This window comes from Hyperolius riggenbachi, chromosome 5 (assembly GCF_040937935.1).
Source record: "Hyperolius riggenbachi isolate aHypRig1 chromosome 5, aHypRig1.pri, whole genome shotgun sequence".
In the NCBI taxonomy this organism is placed as follows: domain Eukaryota; kingdom Metazoa; phylum Chordata; class Amphibia; order Anura; family Hyperoliidae; genus Hyperolius; species Hyperolius riggenbachi.
In genome coordinates, this window is record NC_090650.1 from 266640517 (window position 1) to 266664116 (window position 23600).

Genomic DNA, 23600 nt, shown 5'->3' on the forward strand with positions numbered 1-23600 from the left:
CGACAAGGAAGCCTCTGAATCATCCAGAGGCTCCCATCATTCTACATAACTGCCGTGTTCACCGCTGCCCCGTCCACAAAACCGCTTGTCATCAGCTTGTGCGTGCGCAGTAGTGCGGACCCACTTGGGAATCAGCAGGAAAAGCCAAGCCCGTCCTTGCGGGGATGGGGGTCTCCGTGCTGGAACTGCCTGGGCAGAGGTGTACAGGAGAAGCCTCTGGAGGACCTACAGGCTCCCTTCCCCCAAGGAATGTGTACCTAAATTGGTGCATTGCAAACCTCACAGGTTTGCTTTAAGTGCTTGCATAGGCACACAAATGTTTTTAGGCCTCATTAGTTTTCAGGTGAACTTTGGTGTAGTTCTACCGCTCCAACTGCATAAATAAGTAAGTAGGATTGGTATACTATATGGTCACATGTTTATCTCTTCATGCCACATGACCCTTCAGATACCCTTTGTGTGAGCCAGCAAACCTTGGCAAAATTCTTTTAGGGCCTGTTACCGCTTGGTGTGGTGTCCCTTTCCAAATTGGACGTGGCACCCATGCTGCTGTGGAGAACCAGACCCATCACTACAGTGATACAATTCACAGCTATTCGGATAAAAATAAACAAATCTGCATATTCTCTGACCACATACAGTGAGGTCCATAAATATTTTGAGACGACTTTTTTTCATCCCACTGAATTAAATCTGGAAGTCTGCACTTCAACTGCATCCGAGTTTTCATTTAAAATTCCTTGAGGAAATTTAACAAGGTATGGAGAATCTGGGAAAGCAGGATAATGGATCCAACAAATTACAATTTTTTACCAATCATTGATTGAGTGGTGGGGTGTTAGGTGTGGGGGGCGGGGGTGGGTGCGGGGCTAAGGATGGGCGATGACCTCTTTCTTCTTCTGGGGTGATATCACCCCTCTTTCTTCTCTATACTCTCCTCCGGTGCAGAACGGAAACGCTGTTACAGTTGTTTACATTTTATGAGCTGTTGATTTACTTAAAACTGACAATAAAGGTTGTTGCTGTACTGTTTAATAGAATTATACAGGTACCGATTCTGTCATGCATGTTAGGTCTTGAGTGTACAGCCATAATTGTAAAATGCACTGTTTTGTACTTCTTTTCTTCTATTTTATAAAACAAAATAAACTTTAACTGTTAAAAAAAAAAAAAATCCTTGTAATGTACAGAACCAAGATTAGAATAAAGTTCTCTGTCCAAATATTTCTTTGGAAATTACTGTGTAACAGTTTTAGTGAGTTGCCATAGGGGATTATAGACTATAATCCAGTGGTTCTCAAACTTTTGTGGGTGAGGGCGCCCTTGATGGCTTTGACATTTTTTCAAGATACCCTTAAGCAAAACCTACTACCGAAATGCCTTTGTGACCCTTATTAGGCAGCACACCCCCAAGTGCCTAGTGATGCTTATTAGGCATCATCCCTCCAAGAAGTCAACGACCCCGCCTCCCACCCCTCCAAATAGTGAGTGACACTTCCTCCCCCCCCCTTTGGCAGCATTACCCCCTCCAAATAGTCAGTTAGCCCTCATTATGCAGAGTCAATCTTGTAAAGTACATAGACATTTCCCCAACTGGGTACTGCAGTTAGTAACACCCCTTTAATTATGCAGCATCCCCTCAGCACCCATTTCAGATTATAAGTGACCCCCCCCATAAGCTGGACAAACATTTTCTTGCCTAACCAGGCTAAGGCACACTGCTCCATCTCGATTTCTCAGTTGTCCAACTTCAAATACGGCTACGGGGATAAAGGTTAACTGGCGGGTAATGCAGCCACATTCCTCTGTTGTCAACCTTTATCCCCGTAGCCGTGGTTGAAGTTGAACTGGCGGGTAATGCAGCCACATTGTTAATGTGCGGCTGCATTACCTTATGGTAATGCACGAAGGATGGAGATGAACGCAGAGGTCCCCAGGGAGGTGCTTGAGGCAAACCAGGGTGCCGCGGCACCCATTTTGAGAACCCCTGCTATAATCCATTAGAAAAAGGACTCCCCAGCTTTCAGTATCTGTAGTAGTACCTTAAAGTAACATACAAGAAGCTTTTGTTTTCACAGAATTTAAACTTTAGTACATACAAAGGCCTACATTAAATTAAAAATTGTTAAAACGTGTAAAAGAATGTCAGTTGTATTTTATAAGGCATTTTCTGGACTACAGTTAAAAATACTTTGTCTTGATCATTGGTATGATGGTATTTCAGACAAAATGAAAACCTCCTGTGCCTTAATATTGTCATATCCACATACCAAAATAATTGGGATACTGATTAAAAAAAAATCTTGGAACATAAATTTAATTTGGTCAGTGGTTAAGAGGAAGCCTATCAGCCTGTTTATCTAAAAATGTAAACAGCGGCTGCATCTTCTATAACATAGTCTTCATAAGCTAGTTGTGTTTTTTGTGGGTAAAGCCATTAGTTGCATTCGCTAAGTCTTTATGATATCCATTCTTCAGGTCTAAGCTGTTCGCTGTTCCATTTGGATCTGATGACTTTGATGGCTTCTTGTATGCCTGCATCAGAAAGAAAAAAAAAAAAGTCTGTAATATCTCCATTACATTAAACAAAAATAATCTCCTAGCATACTTAGAGAGCCCATCGACCCAAATTGTAGGAAAAGGTACCACTTTGCATAGGCTTGCAGTGAAAGTGTGGGTGGAAGACCAGAGAATACATGGTATAATTGGTACCCTTGATTACACTCCCCTCTGGGGTAATTATACGTATCCTGTATTAGCAACCTTTCATGTGGTGATGGAATGGCAGTCCAAGGGTATTACGCGATTGTCTCATTTAATTTTTTTTTTTTTTTAAAGAGAATTTTTATTGAAGATTTTGTATAAACAGTACAAACATAAAAACAATCCCTTCCCTTCCCCTCCCCCACCCCCCATAGATCCACACTCGTTAATCACATAAATTGCAAGTACATGACATGGTCTTACATATAGATAATATGCAGTATAACAAAAACTGATCTGGTGTCCGATAGGCCCTGTCACATTTCAGCAGTTGATTATATATGTGTACTGACACTTAGTCTCACTATATGATAAGCTCTACAGGTATATATCCGAGACACTAACGTTTATGTCCAGGTTTGGTATTACCAACACGGGTGCCCCCCAGGGCTGCGTCCTGTCCCCTATGCTGTTCTCGCTGTACACAAACTTCTGCATCTCAACGGACAGCTCGGTCCAGGTCATCAAGTTCGCGGATGATACCACCATCCTTGGTCTCATAGAAGGAAGCGACGAACGAGCCTATCGCCAACAGATTGCGGATATCTGCAACTGGTGCAAGGCAAACAAGCTTGTACTGAACACAGCCAAAACCGCAGAACTGATCATTGATTTCAGAAAATGCCGTCCCGAACTCCCCCCGGTCCTCATTGAAGGCACGGAGGTGGCCACGGTCCCGCACGCACGTTTCCTAGGCACCACCATATCCAGCAATCTAAGGTGGGAGGCAAACGCCACAATGGTACAGAAGAAAGCGCAACAACGGCTGTTTTTCCTACGACAGCTGAAAAAGTTTGGAATGTCGCAAGACATTATGACCTGCTTCTACACTGCTGCCATTGAATCAATAATTGGCTCTTCCATCATCGTGTGGTATGCAGGGGCCTCTGTGAACGACAGGTACAGGCTACAAAGAGTCATAAAGTCTGCCGAAAGGATCATCGGTACTCCCCTCCCACCACTCAACACTCTCTACTCGTCCAGACTACGCTCAAGGGCCGCTAGGATAGCAAGTGACCCCACCCACCCTGGTAACCGCTATTTCAGTCTCCTCCCCTTGGGCCGCCGCTACAGGTCCTTACCCACCAGGACCACCAGACACAGGAACACCTTCTTTCCACAAGCCATCGACCTCCTCAACGGTCCCTCCCTAGCCCCATTGCTTACACCCGGGAAGTAGCCCGCCCAGGGTACATCACCTTAACAAACCTAGAGCTATCCAACTACGCTACTGCCCTCCTGTACTAATACTGTTTTAAATTGTATATCTGTTTATGGTAAATGCATATCTGTATATCTGTATTACTTGTCTTGTGTATATCTGTTTAAATGTATATCTGTATATCTGTAATTACCTGTCTTGTGTATGACTCGAGCCCTGCCTGTGCCAAAAACAATTCCAGGTGCAACCCCTGCACTTGGCCAATAAACTTGATTCTGATTAGCCTCCACCCACGCCCCCCATATTTTGTCGAATTTCCCTATCTGGCCCCTAGTCTGGTAAGTTAAGTTATACAATGGGAGGTTGAGATTGACCAGTTTTGTAAGATCAGACAACTGGGGAGTGTTGGGCTGTTTCCGTTTAAACATAATACACTTTCTGGCATAGAAAAAAACTATACGCAGGAACTTTTTCTTGTGTGCGCTGCAAGTAGCATTGTCAATAATACTGAGCAACATAGCTTTAAAGGACATCTCTACTGGTCGGCCCAGGACCTTAGATAGTAGGGAAGCAATTGAGTTCCAAAACACCTGGATGCATGAACATTCCCATATACAGTGAATAAAATTGGCGTACTGATGACCACATTTGAAACATGCTGAGCTGGTGCTAGAACCCATCTTGGCAAGCCTGAGCGGGGTGTAATATGCCTGGTGGAACCACTTAATCTGTATTAGTTTGTCTTGCGTGCTGATAACTGATGACATATAATACATTTCAAATTCCCCCCAGTCCGTTTCCGAGAAATTGTAGGTATCCGACTGCCATTTAAGTTTGGCAGCCTCATACCTTTGGAAGCCCCCTTTAGAAGACAGGATAGAGTAAAGACTAGAGATTTGCTTGATAGTGTCTTTGTTTAACATGAGGAGCTCCAACTCCGAGGGTTCAATCCGTACCCCAGATGTGCCCCATTGAGTCCTGACCGCGTCTCTGAGTTGGAAATATTGAAAGAGTGAGCCCCGTGGGAGACCGCATTCGTTTCTGAGGCGCACAAAGGATTTAAGGATCCCATCATTATAGATGTGATTGATGTATTTAATTCCATGCTTAAACCAAAATTGGACATTGCTGAAATTGTAAAGTTCCGGCAAATTAGGGTTGATCCAAAGAGGAGTACTAGGAGAAACTGTGTTTTCTACGTTTTGGAATAATTTGATGGCAGCTTTGTAGATTTTGGCAGAGGATTTAATAAGTAGTGTACCTTCTGAGTGAGGGGCCACCCCCCTATAGATTACATTGCTTAGAGCTTCATACGAAGTGGCCATGTCCGCTTCCAAATTCAGCGAGGCGTCGGATCTGTCAGGGCTCATCCAGCGTTGTATATACGTTAGCTGTGCCGCTAAGTAGTATAAGTAGAAATCTGGTAAGGCTAAACCTCCGAGTGCAGTTGGGAGTCTTAAAGTAGTTAGGGCTAATCTCGGTGCTGAGCCTCCCCATATAAATTTGCTAATTTTAATGTCTAGATTTTTGAAAAATCTTTTAGGGATTGTTAGTGGGGCCATCTGAGTGACATATAATAGTTTAGGGGCGACTATCATTTTAAGAGTTGTTACTCTGCCAGCTACATTTAGTGGGAGCTTGCTCCATAACTTAAATTTGGAATCTATGCTGTCCATTAGGGGTATGATATTATCAGAGCTATAATTGTTTATGTCCCTGGTTACCGTGACTCCCAAGTATTTAAAGGATTCGGCTACCTCTAGTTTTGAGGAAGGGTCAATGTGCTGTCTAGCATTTAAGTCTAACGGGAATAAAGCAGATTTGGTCCAGTTTACTCGAAGGCCGGAAATTTTACCGAACATGTTATAGATGCGGAAGACCTCTACCAAGGAGAGGCCTGGATCTGCCAAATACAGTAAGACATCATCCGCGTATAAAGAAATACGTTCCTCCATACTATTTACTTTGAGGCCAGACAGTGCAGTGGATGACCGGATGTGTTCCGCTAGGGGCTCCATGGCTAGGGCAAACAGCAGGGGGGAAAGAGGACACCCCTGCCGCGTGCCCCTCCTGATTTTAAAGGGTTCAGAGATGTGTGAGTTGACTCTAATTTTTGCACTAGGGTCTGCGTAGAGGACGTTGAACCATTTTCTGAAGTTTACCCCAAATCCTAGTTTTGCTAAGACCTCTTGCATGTAAGGCCACTCCACTGAATCGAAGGCCTTATGTGTGTCTAGGGATAGGATTACTCTGGAGCCTGTGTTCTTGTGGGGGTATTGGATGTTGGAAAACAACCTTCTAATGTTTGATTTAGTAGATCTGCCCGGGATGAAGCCCGTTTGGTCCTCATGTACAAGTGAAGGGATAAATTGGATCAGTCTATTTGCCAAGACTTTAGCTAGGATCTTAGCATCTGCATTAATTAATGAAATAGGCCGATATTATTCGCAAAGTTCTAGATTTTTGTTTGGCTTAGGGAGAAGAATGATTAATGTTTCATACATAGTTGGTGGAAATGCGCCCCTCTCCAAGGAATGTGCGTAGAGTGCTGCCAGTTTAGGAACCGACACCGCTCTGCTTTTAAGGTACCATTCGGACGGAATACCGTCAGGACCGGGTGTTTTACCCTTCTTAAGGCCTGTTATGGCCGTGAGTATTTCTTCCTCCGAGATAGGCGCATCCAGAGCCAACGCTGCTTCTTGCGTTAGTTTCGGGAGCTCAACAGCAATCAGAAATTCCTCAATAGATGTTAGATCACCGTCAAACCTGCTGGTGTATAAATCACTATAAAAATCATAGAATGCTCCTGCCATATCTACCGAGGACGTGCATACTGCACCGGTGCCGGATAGGATTCTGGGTATAGCAACAGATCCCTCGGACGTCCTCAACATATATGCCAGGGTCTTGCTGCATTTATTACCGAATTCAAATGAATGTTGTTTCGAGATGATTTCCCTACGCCTTGTGCGCCTCAGAAGTGCCAGTTCATGGAGCCTACGAGCTGCGGCCCAATCCCTATATGATTGTTCGTCATGTGCCACCAGTAGTCGCTGTTTGGCCTCCATTAATTTGGATTCTGTCATATGATTAGTAGCCAGGTTATTCTGTCTGATAATTGAAAGGGATGCTCTGAAGGCGCCCCGTAGTACCGCTTTGCCTGCATCCCAGCATATCCCAAATTCTGCTGTGTTTAGGTTTTCTGCCCAGAAGTTGCCCATGGCTTCTACGCAGGGGTTTAGAACTGTTTGGTCTTCCAGCCACCACGCGCCCATTCTCCAGCAACCATTACGTTGGGTGTTAAGGCAGCGAAGCTCGCATACCAGGGGAGAGTGGTCAGATATGCCGTGAGGTAAGTATCTAATTTCTTCGATCAGAGGAAGAATATCCTGGGTCCCCAGGCACATATCTATGCGTGACATGGATTTATGTTGATCTGAGTAGCAGGAGTAAGCTCTGCCATCTGGGTATCTCCAACGCCAGACGTCCGTAAGGGCATATCTGGATACCCAATCTGTAAAATGTGGAAAGGCCCGTGAGCTTTTGCTAAGTTTGTCCCTGACCGGGTCAAGGACCGCATTAAAGTCCCCGATTATGAGGACAGGGTTGTCCATGCAGCTGCGGAGTTTAGTGGCCAAATGGTCAAGAACAGCTACATTGAAAGGTGGGGGAACATATAACGACACCAGAGTATAAATTTTGCCTTCAAGGTTAATGGTAACTATTGTGAAACAGCCGTTCCTGTCCACCTGGACACCCTGAACCGTACCCGGGAAAGACTTGGAAATTAATATTGCTGTGCCTCTGGAGAAGGTGGAGAAGTGAGACACATGGTAGCTGGACATCCACGGCTTTTTAAGAGTTAGTACTTTCCCTCCTGTGAGATGTGTCTCTTGTAGACAAATAATATGGGGACTTAATTTTTTCAGGTGATCGAATACTAGTCTGCGTTTTATATTATTGTTGAGACCCCTGACATTCCAGGAAATTATACGTAAATTAGCCATAGTCTGGGTGAAAACAAATTGTGGAGGCACCAGTGGCTACTTGAGCGACCATACCATTATATCTAAGTGTGTTACAAAGTGTGGATCCTGAACCCTTTCCTTTTGTACCCCAACCAACAACCCGCTTAACCCCTAACCCACCCCACTCCCTGACCCAAACACCAGGAAGTATCATTCCCCGAACTTACTGAACACGGGTAAGAATTGTGGCCAGCCCTCCTGACCCGCGTGCAGTAGGATTTGAAAAAGTGCTTAGAAACATACAAACTTAATTGTGTTATTGTTGATTACAGTGTACTGCTTAGGTACATTGCGCAGCCTTATGCAACATATTATATACCCTACAGGGGAGGTATGGTCCATGTTAGAAATACTATAAACCTTTTACTTTAACCAGAGATTACAGTATTAATAACAAAGACAAAGGGCCCCCATGCAAAACTATAAACATGTACATTTCAGGTGTCATCTAATGATTACAAAGCATCTGTCAGATAGGTGCAGGCATGTACTGGATGTTACACCTGCTGTGGCATATAAAAGCTAAACAGAGAAGCAAGCCGCTCCATGTCATTGGGTGGTAAGAATGCCGCTGTAGGGGTTACGTTCCATAGTGGTAAACAGAAGAGTGAACAAGCATGGTTCCTAAGCTTTTAGCATGAACAGAACAAAATATTAACTTATCCAATCAGTTACCAAAACCCTGAGCGTCCATCCATTGTGATACCTCTGTTGGAGCAAAAAAGAAATGAGCTTTGCCGTTGTGCAGAACTTTCAGTTTAGCTGGAAATAGCATACTGTACTGTAACTGCTGATCGCGCAGCCGTTTCTTAACGTGGATAAATGTGGCTCTCTTTTTTTGTACTTCCAGGGAAAAGTCCTGATAGATAGAAACTTTGGTCCCTTCAATAAGTAGATCTGGCTGGTTTCTAGCAGCTCTCAGGATTTCAAACTTGTCCCTGTAATTGAGGAATTTCATGACTATCGGGCGTGGTGAGGCCCCAGGTTTAGGGGAGCCGCCGGGAACTCTGTGAGCCCGCTCGATGATGAATACCTGGGAAGGCCGAAGGTCAGGGAGCGATTCTCTAAACCAATTTTCAAAAAAGGATTCTGGACTAGAGCCCTCTGCTTTTTCTGGGACCCCAACTAGCCTTAGATTACATCTGCGTGCCCTGTTTTCAAGGTCGTCTAATTTTGCAGAGTTGTCTTGCGAAGTAGAGGACACCCCTTGCATACGTTGTTGTAGCGGGGCTACTGTATCTTCTAGGTCGGAGACTCTGCGTTCAACTGCAGTTGTGCGGTCTTTGACCTTAGAAAGATCATGTTTGACAAAGGATAGATCGGCTTGTATGGAGTCTAGCCTGCTGGTCACCGATAGCTGTAGGGCTACTATCGCTGCCATGATCTCTGCCCTTGTTGGTTCTTCTGCTATAACAGGGTTTTTACATGGAGAGACGGATTCCGGAGAAACAGAGATGTTTCCGTTCTGTCCCTTCTCTGTCACAGGGGAAGGAGAGATGGTATGCTGCGATTCTCCTGTTATGAGGGGATCCCCGGAGTCAGCATGATGTATTTGAGCTACAGTTAGCTCGCCCTCAGGACTGTGCTTCCCTTTCTGGGGTTTCCCTCGGGAGGGGAGAGGAGTGTTCGAGGCCTTTGCCTTTTCCGGGGAGACGGCCGCGGCCTGCAACTGTAGGTGAGAGCCGGGGCCTGTGGTAGGCGCATGAGCCGGGCTGAGGTTACCGCTCAGTGCTCTTGGGGACGCTGGGCTTGTGGCAGGTGTATCGTGCGCCTTACCGGGAGATGTTCCCTCCGTGTCTGCATGCTGCCGCTGCCTGCAGGTTTGTGTGCCTCCGGCTGCTCCTCCGCTGTTCCTCTCAGCCGCATGGCCGCCATTTTGAGAAGCTCCGTGGGCGAATCTCGCCAGCCGCTCCGCCGGTCCGTCAGGTCTCTGGGTGTCCGATTTCCCCATCTTGTGAGGCCCCGGTGTTCCCCTTAGTCGTAGGGACCACGGGAGATCAGGAGGTGCGCACTTAGACAGCAGGATTGCTACAGTTTTCGGCGGTGTCAGGAGAGCTGGAGAAGTCTGCGTCCTCACAGCTCCATGGCTAGCCACGCCCCCCTTGTCTCATTTAATTAGTGAAGGATCCTTAGTCTCCTTTGACTCACTTTGCACCACTTTTGGTTTACCTCTCCAATTTTTCCTTTACCTACAGTTGACACATTGTTTGCAGACGCAAATTGGATCATTACCTATTATTCTGTCGCAATATGCAACAATCGGTATATTAAAGACCCAGGGTATGGACGGGCTTATATCCCTCTTATATTCCTCCCTTATTACAGCTAAGGCCATGCCTGATACAGATATATGAATAGCTAAATGGCCCAGTGAATGTATGGATAAGAATGGGAGGATGACCAGATTCTCATCACCATGCATCTATAATCCGCTATTGGTAAACCTTAAACAAAATCTTTGCCATTCAATATATAAACTACACCAACCCCACCAGCATTATAATCACTTGACCAAAAGGAGCAGCCACATGGTCAGTGGAAATGATATGGAGGCTGCCATCTTTATTCACGGATGCTGAACCTCAAATTTGTCCTCTGAAGTGAGTGCCTGTTTTTTGGGCAGCACTTTTGGAATGACCTACTCGCTGTTCAGCTCCAGGGCCAATCAGCTTGTACTGCTTTATTTATACGAGTAGTACTATATACTGCAGGAACTTTCAGCAAGCCAATCCACCCTAGCAAATCATGGAGGAGCCTGCCAACGATGTCAGAAGTCCGCTTTAGATATCCAGCACTGGTCAGGAATGATGGTCAGGGCTTGTGAATTCTTAAATTATACATGCCTGGCTTAAATGGTATGTGCTCAGTTCTGGCACTGATGCCCAGTTCACCTACTCATCTGAAGCTAGCACGTTTTTACTAAAGAAAACCGATACAAGTCATATTTTACTTTTAGTGTTCATGACAGTTGTCTTTTTTAATAGTTATGTGTCTAAAGCTCAGAATGCATATACAGATCAGGTGGATCTGCTCTAATTCCACTGGCTACACGTTGCTTCTGCAAGCCCAAAAACAAAACACAACTGCATGGCAGCAATGCAACTGGGAAGGGGGGGGGGCTAGGGATTTAAGCCCATGGTGTACTTTTCAGGGTCCCTCCAGTTCTCCAAACCCAGCTTATTGTAATGACCAGGCCAAGGTAGTAATACTAATGCTAAATCAATGCTTTTAGAAGGCATTTAGCACCCATCAGATGTTGCTGGAGAATTTCTTTACTAAATTTGAAATACCCACAACCTTTGTTCATCACATGAAATTCTCCTACCTGCCATTTTCATCACTTTCTCTCACCCTTGAATTCAAGCATTTTTCTGAGTGTCCCTGCCATGCTCCCCGAAATCTTAAACTATACCTCTTCCCCTTCAGAGCTGTGCACAGTCAAGACATGCTGCTTCGTCCAGTGAGGTCTTAACCAGTATCCTCACCCCACTCCTCTTTAGATTGTAACAGTACAAGGGGTGGTTCTTCCCTTTAGCATTACTCATTGCTGTATATTATACCATGCATGCCCTATGCAAATTTTCACTAGTGCCCTCTGTGTTCTTTGTCACAGAAGTTCAGTCCCTCAGCCCTGCCCCTAGTATATGTTGGTGTCAAATCTGCCTCACACTGCCTCTTCCAATGTAGGCATGTATGCATTATCCAAAGGACATGCCTGAAGGTGGCTGGATTGTGCATGCATGTCTTGCTTTACTGAGTGCATAGCAGGCACTGCACTGGCTGGGTACACAGGCGTTCCCAATTAAAATTAGAAATGTCTAAAATGAGACCCACACAATGCTTAAATCTAACCTTTCCCTTTTGTAGCTAATCATCTACTCTACCAAAACTCTATAGTATACAATCAGCTACTCAAATACAAACCTATATAGTATCAGGTTGGATACTTACCTAACCAATCAGTTAATACTCCCCCCATCGGGCATCCAACTCAGCGATACTCTGCATTGTCCTCAATAAGATGTGGCCTGGAGCAGTACTTCTGCACCTGCCCAAAACACTCCAGGCCACGCTTGTGCAGAAGATGCTGACCTGGTGAGGTCGGCATCACCGACTGATGGGATCCCAGGGACATCGGAGCTGCGGCGAGGGACAGATCGGCTGCCAGGGGCTGGCGGAAGCCCCAGGTAAGTTGGTTTTTTTTATTTTATTTCCTCTGACTTCGTTTAACGATATTTTGAAATAGAGTAAATCAACGTTAAAGGAACCTAAACTGAGGGATATGGATGTTTCCTGTTAAACAACACCAGTTGCCTGACATCCTGCTGATCTCTTTAGCTGTAGTAGTGGCTGAATCACAGACCTGAAACAAGCATGCAGCTAATACAGTCTGACTTCAGTCAGAGCACCTGATCTGCATGCTTGCAGCCGGGGCTGTGGCTAAAAGTATTAGACACAGGATCAGCAGGAGAGTCAGGCAACTGGTATTACTTTAAAAGGAAAAATCCATGTCCTCCTCAGTTTAGGTTCCCTTTAAATAGAGTAAAATAACGTTATTAAAAAAAAACTGATACCGACATCACTGCGCCATTTTTCCCAGGCCTATTTTTTGACTGTACCCATTTACAGAGCATCTAGTAAGCTCTCTAGGATAGCTTGCCTTTATAGTAACAAGCAGTAGATTTAATGGATGCTCAGTGTTGTGGGAAATCACAATATGTAAAATACAGTTCTGCAACATTACAGTTGGTGATGAGATTTTTAATGCAGCAGGTGCAGCTGATTCTGCGATTGGGTCGTTATGAAGCCCGCACCTCACAGCTCGTCTGCTTATTTATCAATTACCAGCTGGGTGTAGAATAAACAAGTATTTTTCTTTTGTTTGCATCCATGTTTCTGCTCAGTTACCTGCTGTTATTTTATGAAAATGTGAATGTTTAATTCAAGCAAAACCTTCCAGCTTTTTCAATAAGTGGCTAGTGAAAAAGCCTCTGATTAGACACTTGAAAACTGATTTATTTGACGCTATCTAATCAAACAGTTTATACACTGCTAAAAACAAGCCCTACCACAGAGTGTGTACACAGGACTAGATAAACCTCTGTGCTTGGAACTGGGATATAGTGTGCATATCAAAATCTATATACATCTCTAAACATAGTAATGTAAGCTGGTAAATCAAGCAGAGCGTATGGAGAGAACACCAGTAAACCGGTTACCTAATTTATATGCAAGTTGTGTTCTACAGTAGATGAGGAATATTTTGCTTTTGGGGCTACCCTATGTCTCTGGACCTATCCCTAACTTTCTTTACTTACATCAGCATTAATGTCACCCCCTTGAATGCCCTAAAACTGCCACTAACCCCTTTCATACTACTGCAACATAACATCCCTAACTTTAACATGACCCATAACCTTAACCAAGTCAAGGGGTGGATTATGTAGGTGTGATGTGGGCAGCATGCACTAGCCACCCGGCACCATTGTAGGCCAGCGATCATCGTGACAGGGAACACTTTTCCAGTCCTGATAAAGCCGGTCTCTTCCTGGTGAAACTGGTTGGAACAGACCTGCCTCTGCCTGCACCATTTCCACGCTGTCCTTTGTTGCTCCTGCATTCTGGACTCCGCATACCTTGGATCAGATGAGTAACTCTGAACTGTTACACACCTATTGTTGCAATCAATATGGCATTTCATTGATGCTGATAAGAACTATATTAATGGAACACAGCTTATGTGGAACTTTCCTTGACATTCATGTGATCTATTGAAATTAGAAGTGACACCACTGATCCAATGGAACTTTGTGCGTGTCACCAAGATGCAGTGATATCTGAGATACATGCTGCATATAACTAGTGAATGTTACAGTATCTTGTTTAGAAGACTGCAAACAGGAAACTCCCTGAAGGACTTTATGTCCATTACTTCCTCTATGATATTGTATCTTCTGCACAGTGAAACGAGGTGTAACCCTGGTGGATGCTCCAGGAGCTCATATTTGCATGTTAAGTGATTGTGGTAAAAACAAAGCCCTTGGGAACCATTAGGTGGGCAAACCATTTTGTTTACACTCGAGATGCATGGGACTTCTGCATAACCACTTTGCTCTATCACCAGGTATAGACATTTATGAAGTTGCTCATTGAACTAAGTTTATACTCGCAATCACTTTGATTATTAGACTGGCCAGTCATTTATACTATCATCATAGGGTTTCTGGTTTAAAATTAGGTTGACAGTGTGGAGCAGCTGCAGGTTTAGAGGGAGTGTTTTGATGCACACCCATCTTTAACCTTATATGTATATTTTTTTGTAAATTTACCATGATGAGTAACATTTGTATTTTGGGGGTTATTGAGAACATTATTTTGAGATAATTTACAGTATATTACTATTCTTTTCTCCTTTACTAGAGAGTTAAATCAATGTTGTAAGGACATAGGTCCAGGGGAAAAAACATTCTTGTAGAAAGAGCGATCATTCTTTCTTTATGACATAACCTTAACCATTTTACAGTCTGGTGCATGACAGTAATCCTCCTTCTGGTACCTAATTAGGGATGCTCATTCGGATTCCGCGGAAATGCAACTTCCGAAATTCCAATCGGAAATTGCATTTCCGAATCGGAATACGGAAATCGGTAATGCAAGTGCGGTAGGCGGATTTCTGCCGGAAATCGCAGAAATTCCGCCTGACTTAGACATCGATTTTCTCAAAAATTATAAGGTCTTTTTGAAAACTTTTTTTTTTGCATCTTGTTCACATGATTCAGTTTAATAAACCCTGAAAATTTGGTGCATCTAGGACTTACGGGGGCTTTGCTATTAATGACTAAAGTCGGCGGATTTTTACTGTAATGTAAAATGCAGAAAATCTGCATCTGCCTATTTTCTGCATTTTAGATTACAGTAAAAATCCGCCGACTTTAGTGGTTAATAGCAAAGCCCCAGTAAGTCCTAGAAACACCAAATTTTTTAGAGTTTATTAAACAGAATCTTTTGAACAAGATTCAAAAAAAGTTTTCAAAAAGACCTTATAGTTTTTGAGAAAATCGATGTCTAAGTCGGGTGGAATTTCCGGCGGAAATTCCGCATTGGAATGTGGAAATTGGTAGCGGAATCGGTAATTGGCAATGGCGGAATGCGGATTTACCGCGGAATCGGAAATTGCCATTTCCGACCATCCCTACCTAATCTCTTTCTCCTGCTTAGTCAGCCGCGTTATCCAATCACGGGCCTTAGGGGGTGGAGAAAGCAGTCAGCAACTGTTCAATGTCTGTTATGAGTCCCATGGCAATACTACCGGAGGAGCATTTATGGGCCAAGAGAACGCTTTTATTCTTGCTGTCGCTACAGGCGAACGCCTGAAATGGCTGTGCCCAGACACGGCACTGTGAGTAAATATACTTTCAATGGATACTATAGGTAGTCCCTGATATTACATAAGTGTTAAAATTGTACAATAAAGCTTGTATCATTAATAAGCACCTTTTGCCTAATTAATGAAACTGCTGTGATTTACCTAATAGCATCTGGCTTAGTGATATGCCTGTTACTGGGAACCCACATTATCCGCATTGAAATTGGCAGTTGAAGGACCACTATTGTGAAAAATTTTAAAATCTATGTAAATACATGCTTATAAGAAGTACATTTCTTCCAGAGTAAAATGCAGTATAAATTACTTTTTTTCCTGTGTTGCTGTTGCTTACAGAAGGCAGTAACTCACAGATATGACAGGCTTTAGACTGGTCCATCTCCCCATAGGGTATTCTTAGTATTTCCCTATTGTATTACAAAAGCGTTCTATGGCTAGGATTGATACAAAGATGCTGGCCCAACCTCCTTACTCGCTTACACACTATTTTGGCAGTTGGACTGAGCAATTCAGAAGCTCTTTTGAACCCTAAGTATCCTCCACAAGGAGATGGACTAGTCCAAAACCTGTCAGATATTTCAGATTTTTACAACCTGCTGTAGCTGACAACGTTGGAGAAAAAAAATATAGTGCATTTTACTCTGGAACAATTGTACATTTTATACATATGCATTTTGAATATTTCAGTTTTCATGATGGTGATCCTTTAAGTGAAAGAAAGAGTTAATTTTTCGATGAAGCTTGGAGATCCCTGATAATATCTGCTCTAGGTTCTCATGGTGCTGGCCAAGTCCCAGGTCTTACTTACCTTTACATAAAAGTTTACAAATAAGAGGACCAATGTAAACATATATGAGGACTGGAATATTAGACAGCCAAAAGGAAACCCACAGGGTTTAACCACTGCACTTAGAGTGTGTGTGATGGTGAGCAGGAACTGGATCTGAAAAACAGAAGTAATCAGTGTTATTGTAAGAGCTCTGTAATATATACCAGTAGCATTATTAATCATTCATTACTGAGGTTTATGCATAATGTATAAATTATGTACATGTATCCTTCGCTGAGCAAGGCTTAGAGACATTTTGGAGAACTATACTACTGCTTTCCATTGTAGTCCATTCCTAAGGGGCGCTCTAGATTCCTATATCTTATATAATCTTTCCATTTTTATGTGTTTGAGTATTCATGATCTAGCCTAAAGCTGACCTACAGATATTAAAGTGCATAAATAAATGTGCCCAACTGTTCTGAAGAGAAATGCAGAAGGCGGAGCTCTGTGATTATGCCCCCTTACAATCAGCACAAATAAATATATTATGTTTTGGTTAGTGCTATGTTTGTGCCCACTTGTGCTGCAAAAGGATCAAAAGTTCTCTCAGCCTTTGCACTGTTGTAGGGGCACTCACTGCACTTTTTATAAATACTTAAATGGCTGGATAGTGTAGTGGTGGCTGGATGGTGTAATTGTTAAGGGCTCTGCCTCTGACACAGGAGACCAGGGTTTGAATCTCGGCTCTGCCTGTTCAGTAAGCTAGCACATATTCAGTAGGAGACCTTGGGCAAGTCTACCTAACACTGCTACTGCCTATATAGCGCGTCCTAGTGGCTGCAGCTCTGGCGCTTTGAGTCCGCCAGGAGAAAAGCGCGATATAAATGTTCTGTGTTGTTTGTTAAATATCTCAAATTATAAAAGATAGAATGATGATTTTTGCAGCACAAATGAGCACAAACAGCACTACTCTACCACACCAGCTTCATGTCCTTAGGCTTTTTGTACAGGGTGATTTATTGTCTGTGCTGCTTTCGTTTTAAAGATAATAGCACTTATTTTTCACAAATATTTATTTTTGCTGTACTAATGGGCACAAAGGTAGCACTAACCAAACAGGATGGAATTTGTATTTGTGCTGATTGTAGGGAGGGCAGCTTCACAAAGCCAGAAGGCTGCACTGGAAGCATTTCCTAGATGTAATGTGACTGGAAGTGGAGGACTTACCAGCTGTGCCTGAGTGAGATACTTTTTCCACCAGAGGTATTTGTGCATGGATGGAATAACTGACAGGCCGTAATATGAATACATAAGAACGTGAATGAAGCTGTTCAGTGTAGGTCCGAAAAAGCCTGTTTTAGCAGAACAATGAAATAGAGAAAGACATTATAACAAAAACCAAAACTGGACCCATACACAATATATATTTCATATTTTGTGTAAAACATTACTATGCCCTTTTTATTTCTTCAGAACTACTTAAACATTCACAGGTATTATTATTTCAGAGGTACAGACTAACCAGCAAGCTCATGGTGAGCCAGAACTCATTGGAGTGTGTAAGGGGCTACAATGGTCCTAAAAGCCCCCTTAACCACCTTAGCGGTATGGACGAGCTCAGCTCGTCCATTACCGCCAGAGGGTGCCGCTCAGGCCCTGCTGGGCCGATTCGGATGAAATAAAAAGCAGCACACGCAGCCGGCACTTTGCCAGCCGCGTGTGCTGCCTGATCGCCGCCACGAGCAGCGGCGAAAGAGGGTCCCCCCAGCCGCCTGAGCCCTGCGCAGCCGGAACAAATAGTTTCGGCCAGCGCTAAGGGCTGGATCGGAGGCGGCAGACGAGGAAAGCCAAACAAGGAAGGCTGCTCATTGCAGCCTTCCTTGTTACTTATGCTTGCCGGAGGCGATCGGAAGAACGCCTCCGGAGCGCCCTCTAGTGGGCTTTCATGCAGCCAACTTTCAGTTGGCTGCATGAAATAGTTTTTTTTTTAATTAAAAAAAAACCCTCCCGCAGCCGCCCTGGCGATCTTAATAGAACGCCAGGGTGGTTAAGGCTCCCTGCACACTGCAAATCCGTATTCTGATTCCGATTCAGATTCTGTTTCCGATTCAGATTTTCAATTCTGATTTTCCCTGAATACATTCAACAGAAAAACTGATCAAAAGCACAGCATGCTGTAAAGATTAGAAATCAGAATCGGAGGTAAAAAACGATTAAAAAGCGGCATCTGAATCGGAAATGCATGCAGTGTGCAAGAGGCCTAAAACAGAGGCACCAACAGGATAAAATACACTAAAATCCGGTTAAAAAGAAGACCGCCGTGGACTTGCCTCAGAATATAGGACACAAGCAGTAACATTTCTAAAAAGCTTTAAAGTAAATGGGAACCGCATTTAAAAAAAAAATGAAGCAAATACTTAAGGAGAGGGAAGGCTCTGGTTTGCATAGAGCCTTCCATCTCTTCTCTCGGTGCTCTCTATCCTGTGCTGGCTCCATTCCCCCCCCCCGTTTCAATCCTCAGTGGAAAGGATATTTGGAAGTCTTTGGGAGCCGTATCCTCCCGAAGACGTGCGGCTCCATACTGCACAGACGTGAGCCTGCAAGAGAGCGTGCTTGTGCAGGCGCAGTACAGGGCCGCCCTTCTTCAGGAGCACTTGGGCTTCCTGAAGACTTCTGAAGCCTCCTTCGGCCGGGTACAGCAGTATTTTAGTCAAATGCTGCTACCGGGCGAGCCAGCACCGGAACGACGGGACCAGGAGAGGAGCCGGAAGGCTCTATAGGACCCAGAGCCTTCCCTCTCCTTGGGTAAGTATCTAGCTCATTTTTTTTTAATGCGGTTCCCATTCACTTTAAATTAGACATTGCACGCTAAAGCATTTGGCGTGTTTTATAACTAAGTTAAAGGTGTTTTAGAAATTTGACTACCTGTGTCGTATACCCGGAGGTAAGAGCATGGCTACCTCCTTTTTAACTGGATTTTGGCACCTCTTTTTACCTAGGTTTCTTTGCTTTTTGTTGTCTACCCTTGGTGGAGGGGTGTTTCTCCTTTTTCTGAATTTTACAGAAAGTGACTTCTTAAACCAAGTGGGGTCGGGTTTGTTCTTCCTACCTGCCTACACAATAGTTACCTTTGAGGTAACTCACCTTTCTGATTATAACTCTTATTCAAACTCTTCTAACCATACAGTAATACATAATTACTGCACTATATTGGGCTTTTGGTTTCTCTACCCATTTTTTCAAATATTTCAGAGAGAACATGCAGGTGTATGTATAATTTAGGCCACAGTCATTTCAGCACCAAATAGCTGCAGTTGAGATTCAGTTCATACATGGTATAAGGGCTGGGATTTGACATTGGGAGGAAAACTTCAACTAATGGAGACAGGATTTTAGGCTACCTCTTGCAAAGAAGCTTTGGTCAATGTTAAGGATAAGGGGCTCCCCATTTCTGGTAACCAGGAGATGTGGGAGTGTTTTATCCATTATAATCCTGTAGGCTGAGTTTTGCATGGACATCTCAAATGATAAATTGGTAACTGAAAGTGTGATAAGGTGCAGGCTGATTGTTTACTTGCATGAAGCAAATTTTCTCTTTTAGTTCTTTTCATTTCAAGGGTGTTTATTAATCACAAAATAATATTACAATGATAACATTTGTAGTACATAACATTAAATCCCCCTTGGGGGAAAGCAAAGAAACTAATATCACGTATAATGGATGAGCATATCGATAATTGCATAAAATAGCATTGTTTCTTTTAGTTCTTTTAATGTAATCAGGACAATGTTTTCAGGTATATGCCGTAAGCACAACATCAAAAGCCCATCTCCAGGCACAGATAAAAATATAATCGCAATAGCTTTGTAATCAAAGTGCTCAAATGTTACCTTTTCTGTCAAATTAGGCTTTTGTAGCTTAAAATCCTGTCTTACAATTATCACATGTCATCACTGAGCTCAGGTTTACAGGTTCCTTGGGTGTGACAGTTGATGATCTCATCCCCTCTATTCAGACTGCAAAAAGGGAAGGCACAGACTGAATCTGGGAGAGGATTGCAGCCTATAGCAGTGACGGTTTGTAGTGCAAGAAATGGGCAATGTCTGAACTCCTAATAAGGTATTTTACAAGTAATTTATTTATTTAACCTCACATTATCAAGTAGTTTATATACAGATAAAAAGATAAGAAGTTCTGCAACTGAGTGCTTATAGAGATCTAGAAAAAAAGTGTCTGAATGGGGCTAGACGTTTGGTAACATCAGGGACGGATCTAGACCAAATTGCGCCTGGGGCAAGGTCAGGTTTTGGCGCCTAAACTGCCATTCCCCATCCAGTTTTGGTGCCTAAAGGTCAGGTTTTGGCGCCTAAACTACCTTTTCCTTTCCAGTTTTGGCGCCTTTTTAAGAATTCAACAAACTGCGCCTGGGGCAAGAGACCCACTCGCCCCCCCCCCCCCCCCCCCCCCCTAGATCCGTCCCTGGGTAACATCCCTTCTTTGCTGTGATTCTGATAAATTATGAGTTGCAGAACTGCAGTTACGGGCCAATAATCACCATGGCCAGCACCTTATTGTCTTGTGTAACGATTGCAAAGTAATCTCTTGTGTAGCAACCTTCAAGCAAAGACAGACATTGCTGCTGTAGTCACATACAATCAATTACGGCAGTCTGATTCTCAGTTGCTCAAGCTGCCTGATGAGTCAAACCAAAATCATTCGTGTAGTTCTGGTTGAAAACTTACTTTGTCCACATGGAATCCAGTTGAGTACACACCACCATATGTTGAACATAGTGGCATGGTGATATACATGGAGGAAAGTGATTTGGCTGTTCTTTTTCCGAAGAACAAAGAAAATGGTGTCCATAAATTCAATTGCTTTGGAAAAGTAGTACCACCACAGCACTTTGGCCACCTGTGAAGTAAAATGACAAACAAGTGATTGTTTCATTAAGCACATAAGGATCAAGAAGGTAATCTGAGGTTGTAAAAGAATGTTTATGTTGGGACTATGAACATAAAGCCAACCATGAGTGATGGTCAGTGAGGTACAGATAGCCAGCAGCTTGGAGCTCAGCCAACCACTCCAGCCATTACAATTTACTGTCTCACTTCCAAACTATATCCTATTTGCACACAAAACTTAGAATAGTTTCATGTCATTGATAATCCTTACTAACCATAAATCCACGACTGCTATCTTTTATTGGTGTTGATACCTGCTAGGTAATTAAGAGTTTGTAAGCACTGTTTGATTTCATGTGAATTCATGTGGCCAGATAAGGGTGTGTACACACATCAGATAAAAGTATTTGGAAAATGAAAGACCACAGACCAATTTTACCCCGTTCCATGTAGTATGAGAGCCCATACCTACGCAGTCTATTCTATGGAGCTGCACTCCCCATCAGATAAAAATCTTTGATAGATGCTGCACACATAGATGCTGTACACATGCAACAGATCAGTATCTGCAAAAGATCTGTTCCTGCAAAATATCCGTTCCTGCAAAATGCATTCATAGTCTATCTGCGGATCGCATACACACCTGGTTTAACAGACATTCATCTGCAGATCTGACAATTATCTGCAGATCTGAAGATCCATCCTGGTGGATCTGATCTGCAGATGATTGTCCACTAAACAAGGTGTGTATGAGATCTGCAGATGATATAGACTATGAATGCATTTTGCAGGAACGGATACTTTGCAGGAACAGATCTTTTGCAGATACTGATCTGTTGAATGTGTACAGCATCTTTGTGTGCAGCATCTTGCAAAGATTTCTGTCTGATGGGGAGTTCAGCTCCATAGAATAGACTGTGTAGGTATGGCTCTCATTCTCATACTACATGGAAGGGGGTAAAATTGGTCTGTGATCTTTCATTTTCCAAAGACTTTTATCTGATGTGTGTACACACCTTTGGGCTAATGCCTTCTGGCATACAAGGGGACAAGCATCATGGAAATCTAAGATGTGCCCTGATGTCCGCTATAAAGTGGTCAGTGAGATGTTGCATGATTAGCTGGACATGAAACTCCCTCCTGCATAGCTAGCACCACAATGCAAAGGTCTTCACAAGTGATTGCTAATTCACATGAAACCTGAAGCCAACGGTAAATATTTTTATAAAACAGCCAAAATAGATGAGGGATCCAGCAGATCAGATATTCAGTGTAAAATATACAAATGGTGTCGGCCACTGAAGAACTTAATGTATTGAAATCCTTTGTAAATGTTATAACATGCCATTCTAGATATACAGTATGAGTTTTTACAAAGAGGAGAATTGCAATTATTATTATTAAAAATGATGATTATTATTCCAAGACATGTCTCTAAATTGTCAGTGTTTACAGGAAACCACTAAAGCCTGGTACACACATTAATTTTTGATTGGCCAGTCATTAACCAATTTACCAATTCCATGTAGGCATGAGGGTCAATAGAATTTAAATACTATGAACAGATTGTGTAGGTAATCTCTCATACTACATAGAAGTGGTATATTGGCCAATCATTGCCCAATAAACATCGGATGTGTGTATGCACCCTAAGGGCTGGGACCCACTACAAAGCTCTATTGCAGTCACTAGCGATTTGTGGTAGCGCTTTGTAAGCGACTTCAGAATCTGTTTTCCTGCTTGTATACAATACATTAGATTGCAAATGCTCCCGAAATGCTGCATGTCCTGCGATTGTGATTTCCATAATCGCTCCAGTGGAATCTGGTCATCCACTTACATTGTCAAAGCGTTTTGGGAAATCCCTAGTGATTGAAATAACCTGTATAAAGCACTGCATGCAGTACTTTCACGTAATGTGCAGCGTTAGACACCAACGCAACTTGTGCACTGTGAACGGGGCATTGATTTTTCATTGCAGTGCATTGTTAAATGTTGTTTTAACGTCCCACTTTGAACTTGGCCTTAGAGTTTGTGCACTGCAGTGTGGTCCATCTGCAAGAAGATCAGACACTGCATAAAAGTCAACGGTCCTTATTCAATTCACTCTTTCTCCATAGGTTATATTTCCACACCTTATCAATAAAATGCCTTTAACCCACCAGCAGCAAACAAAACAAGAATAACTCAGGATAATTCTTGATAGTTCTTTTCACCTACTTTTTGGTATTGTTTCAATTGCAGAGTGCTGAAAAAGTCATTTTAAAACCGAAGATGAAAAATTCTCATAGGAGAAAAAATGACTTGTATAAGGGCTAAGCTGCTAAAGCCTTGCAGCTTAATGACATCAGCGCAAGGTAGAAAACTCCTGCGCACACTATGCTGCGGTAGTGCAGCATAGCGTGTGCTGCTAACTTAACAGCGCTCCACTGAACCTGCCCTGAGCTCCTTTGGGCCCAGTGGCTTCATAGATCGAGCTGCCTGTCACTAAACAGGCAGCCTACTGGGCCAATCAAAGTGCAAGAATCTCTTCCTTTTGAAACCACTGGACCCACTGGGGCTCAGGGCGGGTTCAGTGGAGCGCCC

The 23600-nt window shown here is 43.2% G+C and overlaps 1 protein-coding gene across 1 annotated transcript in view; it reads right to left on the reverse strand.

Moving 5' to 3' along the window:
- Window positions 1–1016: 1016 nt before the first annotated feature.
- The window catches only part of ELOVL2 (ELOVL fatty acid elongase 2), a 185476-nt gene continuing 162892 nt past the window's right edge, over window positions 1017–23600 (reverse strand). The window contains exons 5-8 of the mRNA XM_068236895.1: window positions 20853–21024; window positions 17337–17461; window positions 16146–16280; window positions 1017–2535 (exon numbers count right to left, since the gene is read on the reverse strand). Of these exons, the coding sequence (XP_068092996.1) occupies window positions 2410–2535; window positions 16146–16280; window positions 17337–17461; window positions 20853–21024 (558 nt within the window). The 3' untranslated portion in view covers window positions 1017–2409. The remainder of the gene's footprint in view (window positions 2536–16145; window positions 16281–17336; window positions 17462–20852; window positions 21025–23600) is intronic.